The sequence below is a fragment of the Bidens hawaiensis genome, unplaced genomic scaffold (assembly GCF_021521415.1).
Source record: "Bidens hawaiensis isolate Kalapana, Puna unplaced genomic scaffold, B.hawaiensis_p1.1 tig00021053_1, whole genome shotgun sequence".
Taxonomy (NCBI): Eukaryota; Viridiplantae; Streptophyta; class Magnoliopsida; order Asterales; family Asteraceae; genus Bidens; species Bidens hawaiensis.
In genome coordinates, this window is record NW_027493262.1 from 285,898 (window position 1) to 293,189 (window position 7,292).

General features: G+C 37.0%; 1 protein-coding gene across 1 annotated transcript; it reads right to left on the reverse strand.

Moving 5' to 3' along the window:
* Positions 1 to 612: 612 nt before the first annotated feature.
* LOC143562723 (uncharacterized) lies at positions 613 to 1,468 on the reverse strand. Its single transcript, XM_077050453.1, has 2 exons — positions 1,341 to 1,468; positions 613 to 1,021 (listed from the first exon to the last, which is right to left on the reverse strand). Exons 1-2 carry the CDS (start codon positions 1,466 to 1,468, stop codon positions 613 to 615), a joined length of 537 nt encoding a protein of 178 aa, XP_076906568.1.
* Positions 1,469 to 7,292: the final 5,824 nt, after the last annotated feature.

Consider the following 7,292-nt stretch of genomic DNA (forward strand, 5'->3'; position numbering starts at 1 on the left):
TTTGAGAAATGATTGTTGTTTACAGACTACAGGGTGTTTGATTATTAAAAGGGTGTTTGATTTTAAAAAAGGATTTGAGATTTGAGTTATCCCGTTGTACAACGGTTGAATAAATTAAATGGGTGGATTGTGGTTGAAATCAAATTAATTGTGTTAATATTTTCTATTAACCAAAAATAATTAGGTAGGTCGATTAAATTGGGTGGATTGTGTTGATTTTTTAACTAAGATTAAAAAAATGGATATAAAAAAACTAAAATTACATCCAGTAAACTTAATTTGAATAAAAAAATACAACTAGTTCATAGATAGATCGTAAATATGATCAACTAAATCCGACTTAAGGTTATGATGCGTTTCCACGTCACGGATTTTTTGATAGTTTATTGTTCTTTGTTCATCGCTAGCTTCTTGTTGTTGATTATCCATTTGAATGTATGTACAAATTGTCTTGCCTTTTTCTTCTATCATCATATTGTGTAATATAATAGGTTTTTTGGTTCCCAAGCTCGTGCCGGTTTAGCTATAATACGCCATTTTTTAAGCACACCAAATGCTCGCTCAATATCCTTTCTCGCTGCCACTTGAGCTTTTGTTAATACCTTGCGTTTTTCAACGATTGGATTTGAATGAGTCTATAAACACAGCATAATCATGGTAAATAGCATCAACAAGAAAATAACTATATTTATATTTTATTCCATCAATCTCAAAAAAAGAATCTGGTGCTACCCCGCTTTCAATGTCAATGAATTGTGATAACCATTCCAAAACATTTAAGTCGTTATTCGAGCCCGCAACACCAAAATACGCATGCCATATCCACAGATCTTGTAAAGCTACTACTTCCAAAGCCAATGTTGGATGACGATGATCACCTCTCATGTACTGACCTCTCCAAGCAGTTGGACAATTAAACAACTCCCATTGCACACAATCCAAGCTAGAAAGCATTTCCGGGAATCCGTGTTTAGATTCATGTGCGTCGTATAATTGTTGAAGGTCATTCAAATTGGGTTTTCTAAGATATTTGTTCCCAAAAATCTTGATGACACACTTACAAAAATTGTACAAAATTCGCCTTAGTTTAGAGAGATTTGTAAGTTTTTGACGTGAAATAAGGGATAAGGAAGGGGTTTATTTATGGTTTGGTAATTTTTTTAATATATCTTATTTGGAAAAAAATGGGAAAAAAAACAAAAAAAAAAAAAACAACCGTTTAACAACGGTTATGAAATAAAAAGCTTTTTTTCTTCTTCTTTGAAGAAGTCAAATATGGCTGTGATATGAATAAATAAATATTATTTCTTTTGGAATTCTCATATTTGGTTGGCAATAACAGCGGCAATTTAACATCCAAAACTCCATCTCTAAAGATGTCGATTTCAGCGGGGTGGTGTTCACCGTCGGCACCACCTGCCATGTCAACATTTTCATTGGCATAATGGCATCCAAACCTCACAGTCATTTTGCTTCCCACTTTATAGTGCCACGTGAGCGCTATATCATACCACGCTTCACTCCACTATCTTTCACAATACTATGGAAATGGTCACCAATTCACCACTTTCCTCATTTTTCAAATAAAATAATAAAATGTATATTACAATAATTTAATATAACTAAAATTAATTTAATATAACAAAAATTAAAACCTAAATAAAATAAAGTTACATTCATTTTGAAAAATAACAATAAATAAAAATTACTTAATTCAAAACGTAAAACAAGGAAAAAAAAACACAATTAAACATATTTGTTGGCGATTTGAGCTTGCAACGCCTCCAATGCTCGTTTATGCTTTTCGCCAGTGGTAAATATTAGTTTGGAGGATTTTAAATTCTTTTCTCATCGCCGCCTCCTCTTCCCGCCTCCTCATCTCCTCCATCATTTTTTCTTTCATTTTGAGTTTCAGCTCTTCAATTTCCATATAGTTGGTGTCAAACGCATCTAACTTGTTTGATAACGATTTCAATCTATCTGCCATAAAATTTGACGACAAACTTCCAGCCGCTCGTTTGCTTTTGTCCCTCCCGGGAGGGCGGATAGGTTCATTTATGTCTAGGATGTCATCAACATCATCAATGTTGAGATCTTGTTGATAATAAGCGTCATAATCGATAGAGACGAAATCACTGTATTCAGATGTCTTTGTGCGTTTCGAACCACCAATAACACCACCACCATTAATATACTCAGACACGCGGGGCACCGCTCTCCATTTCGTTTTATCCTTTAAAACGAGTCAAAACGAAACGTGAGTAAAATTTTGTAACATCGTGAAAATATCGGATCAAAAATACCAAGTTTCAAAAGTCCAATGACCAAAAATGTAAAATTTTGTTTTCCTGACCCATTGTGATAAACGATGGATCAGAGGGCAAGCCCATCGCGTATCAGTATGGGCATATTTTTTATAACCCAATAAACAAGTCGAGGGCGATACGCGACGGACAAAAACCGTCATCGCGTGTCACGAGGATGTGGTCTGACATAGGGACACGTGTCCCGCCACGTGTCCCCATGTGGCACAAAGTCCTCCATGTGCCACCACGTAGAACCGCGTCCGCCGCGTGGCAAGGCTAGAGATGATTCAGCGACCCTACGTCGCGATACGCGACGAGGGCATTAATCGACCATCGCGCATCGCGATGATCTTGCGAGTCAGCCTATATATAGAAGGCAACCAGCCCTTATCTCATCACATCAACTTCACACACATCTCTCTCTCTAGAAATATCCCCCTGTCTCTAAACCTCGTAAATCGTGCCACGACGTTTCCTCGTTTTCCATACTTTTAATCCAATATCATACCCTTTAAACCTTAAACTGACGATGTATTGAAAAACGTGACGCTCAAGAAGACGATGCAACACCACCTTGAAGTACGTACCCTCAAGAGTTGAAGATTTGGGTTGCCTCCTTAAGCGTGTCAAAGAAGGTGTTGCTAAAGAAGCTTTGAAAAGGTGAAAGACGTTGAAGTGTTGCTCGATTGTGAAGGGTATCTATAAGCCAACGAAAGTAGGCATAATGCCCGAATAAAATAATAATAAATTATTAAAAGGATTAAAACCCTAAGTCGAGGTTAAACTCGATACCTCGAAAATAATAATAAAAAACATAACAAAGAATATTGAAGAAAGAAATATGATATAAATGTGATTCTTTGTTATCGATATTATTTAAGTTTATTAATATTCTTATAATAAGTAAAAGAAAGTATACGTTTATTAAAGAATAAGAGACGTAGTGGTTTTAAGAAAACAAGTAAAACTAAAGATTTATCTTGTAATAGAAAAAAAAAGTAAATAAGTTAAATTAAAGAGTTTTAACTTATAAAAGAAAAGAAAGAAAAGATACTTTTAAACTAAAGGTTTAATGTAAAGAAAAGATGTTTTGAACTAAAGGTTCATAAAGAAAATATAATCGAGGTAAAGATTATAAAAAGAGACTAAAGGTCTTAAGCCGGATTCAAGATCCGACTAACAAAAGGTTATACTCGTACTATAGGTGCAAGATAGCAAAGAAAGGGAAAGACCCGACTCGGTCAGTGTATTGAAGTTGATCATTTCAAGAAAAGGTGAATACGCCCAACTTATTAAACTTGTTTAATCGAGTCAAAATAAATGACATGAATTACATGGGACTACGTGGCTCTAAAATGTTATAAACAAAAGTAATCACTATCCCTCAGGCTGTTGTGTACGTCTGTTTGGATCCTTGCATATGTGGTAAAAATTCAGTGGGCACACCGCACCACACTTGATCTTGACCTCCGCTACGATGGGTCGGACCTAAGTTACGTCCGAGTGAGACTGACCATGTGTATACGTATGGTACCTAAGTAATGTCGAACGTTGCGGTGTTTGCTGGGGTGTCTTGTGTGTGACTTAAATTTATAATTGTGTTTTGTTTTAAAGCTTGATTATTCCTAATCCACGATGGGTCGGACCTAATTTATGTCTCGAGGAATCAAGTAAAAGAAAATATTTTATGCGTTAGCTTATTTACCATCGTGTGTTGCTATTTTCTAAACATTTTGAATGTAATCAAGAATAGGAGCTCGGAATGCTCAAAGTGCTTTAGATATCTGATGGCTCGGATTGTTTTGTTAAACTTTAAAATACAAATGGTGGTTTATTATAACAACTAATCTTTTGTATAAACAAGTAATACTTTAAACGGGTATTTTATAATCCCGTCTTTTTTAATGTAAATATTATAATCCACATAAATATAACTTTAGCTTTTAATACTTAACTATGATATATTTACAAATGTGGTACAAACATATGTGTCACACGCCTAGGCCATGGTTTGGGGTGTGACAAGTGTTGGTATCAGAGCCATCGATCTTAGCGAATTAGGTATTAAAAGATAATACCTAAGCTTCGATCCAAGTGAATAAGAAAGATTTATTTTTATTACTTGTTTATATTTAAATAGGGATAAGATAGGTTGGTAAACCTTTTCTATCCCTCCTCAATCTAAACCACCCAACCTATAGATGTAATTCAAGAAGATAATGCATGGATTTATGAGAGACGTGAGAAGAGCTGGAATTCCCGAACCTCTACCGAAGGACAATGAGCGAGGACTACTACGAATCCTTCTTCAATCAAGATCACCCGATCGACCGAACCAAACCGATATACTTCCCTGGAACCGAACAATGTCCGATCAACTTACTTGATGATCCACCGATACAAAGGAATGATCCCCCAAGACACTCAAGTTATCATCCATCAAGCATACGGATGTACCATCCGTCCGAAATCCTGACGTATCATCCATCCGACATTATCCATCATATGCATTCCTCTCCAACAAACAAATCAAGGAGGAACCTGAGTTTGATTCGTCTGACTGGATGCAATGCCACTCCGACCAAAGAAGATGGCATTAGAACCTCTGCATTCGATTCAGTTGATTCTCACCCCAACACCTATGATGGACCTTCCCGAAAGCCGAAGATGAGGGTTATGATGCCATATGAAAGTTTTCGTCTGCATCCTATGGTGCATGAGAGTGCCAAGTTGATGAAAGAGGAGGAAGACCCAGAAGAGGAAGAAGATCCGGAAGAGGACCCCGAGGAGGAAAATCCTAATGAAGTAACAACACCAATGGAGGAACCGTCCGATTGTGACTGCCCACCTGGACAAGGATGCGTGCAACTGTTCTTCCACAAGAATCCAAGTTATGGCTCTGTGGACCCATTCATGCAATACCTCCAAGAACTCAAGAACAAGTAATCTTCAAGTTTCCACCATATCAAGGCAAGATTCCGTCAGTCGAAGAACAAGCGAACGAGATTCGCGAACAAAATGAAGCAGCTGAAGCTTTCTTCAACTATCCGTCTGACGTTACTTCATCGCCATACCCCCAAGAATCACAATGACATTATTATGATGGGGTACCGCGATCCTCCAACTCGGTAAGGATACCCAAATGAGATCCCGCAATCGCAGTAAGAGCATCTTGATAGAGCCTTGCATGACACTGATGATCTAAGAAAGAAGGTAGCCATTGATGGAGCCAAGAAGAAGAAAATTGGAGATAAGCTTCTTCAAAAGTGCAACAAAATGACCAAGATGGTGAAGAAGTTCATGAAGGACTAAGAATAGGGTTGAGTGAATCGAATAGTGATGTGTGTTATGTGATGTAATGTTGCGAATAAAGAATGTTGAATCGTTCTAAGAATAAGTATAACAAAGTATATACATCAAAGTGATGATATATATATATATTTTTATATATATATGTGTGTGTGTGTGTGTGTTTGTATGTATGTAACGAATAAATGTAATAATCTATATATATATATATATATATATATGTCTTTTGACATATATATAAGTGAATAAATAAAATATGTGTTTAAGAAAAGATTGTAATTTAAATTTCAGCAATGTCGAATCAAAACGATGCTGAAGATTCTCTAAAGGAAGCAAAAAATAGAAAAGAAAAAAGAAAAAGAACAAGTAAAAGAACAAGAAGAACAAATCCCTGAAAATACATGAATCAAATACAAAAGATGATAAAAAAAGCCGTCAGAGCTGAATCCCAAGCTAGAACTCAGTCTAGGCAATCTCAATTTGTTGAACCTTCTCGAAAATCTGTCAAATCTCGTCCTAAACCGTCTCATCTAGAAGAGAGCGTTCACGAGTCCAATGTTGATGGTGATGATAAGCAAAAGTTTATGAAGTTAAAAATATATAGTTGTTCCTTTAAAGACTTTAAGTATTTTGGACCCAAGGAATTATATGGCGACAAGGGCGCCATTGCGACTGTAAGATGACTTGAGGAGATGGAATCCATTGTGATAATAAGTAAGTGTTATGAGCAAGAGAAGATCCCATACTTTGCCCAAATGTTCAAGGGGAGGCTTTAGAGTGGTGGAATACGTTAATAATGAGCAAGGGACAGCAAGTGTTGTACAACTTAATGTGGGAAGAATTTAAGGAGATGATGATGGTGAAATTCTGCCCAATGCATGAGACTGATCAAATCCAAACAAAGGACTTTGTTGTCTTTAGTGACGCATCTCATTCTGGTTTGGGATGCGTACTAATGCAACGAAAGAAAGTAATCACTTACGCCACTCCAACGAAAACATAATGGCACCATTGACTCGCTAGTCAAGGGTGACGATGGCATACTTAGACTCGGAAATAGAATCTGGGTGCCTATAGTTGGAGACTTACGTGAAAAGATCTTGAGCGAGGCTCACAAGTCCAAGTATATGATGCACCTTGGTTGTTACAAAATGTACCAAAATCTAAAGCCGAACTACTGGTGGAATGGAATGAAAAAGTACATCGCTTCGCTTGTTGCGAAATGTCTAACTTGTGTGAAAGTCAAGGCTGAACATCAAAAGCCATCGAGATTGCTCCAACAACCCGAACTTCCCGTTTGAAATGGGAGTTAATAACCATGGACTTCATCACAAAACTCCCAAAAACTACACATCAACATAATGCCATTTGGGTTATCGTCGATAGATTAACAAAATCCGCATATTTCATACCCATCAACGAGTCATATTCAATGGATAGATTAGCGCGCATCTATGCGAACAGCATTGCCGCTTTACATGGTGTACCGTTGTCTCTTACTTCTGATCGAGACAGCCGATTCACGTCTCATTTCTGGAAGTGTTTCCAACAAGCGTTAGGTACAAAGTTAAACCTTAGCACCGCATACCATCCTCAAACCGATGGGCAAAGCGAAAGGACAATTCAAACGCTTGAAGATATGCTCTGTGCTTGTGTGATGGACTTAGGTGGAAGTTG

Excerpts from the sequence above, each read along its gene's own strand:
- LOC143562723 (XM_077050453.1), bottom strand. The coding sequence starts at position 1,468 with ATGACTGTGAGGTTTGGATGCCATTATGCCAATGAAAATGTTGACATG. Across the intron at positions 1,022-1,340 it reads TTGGATGTTAAATTGCCGCT|AAAACCCAATTTGAATGACC; the intron begins GTTATTGCCAAC and ends CAAATATCTTAG.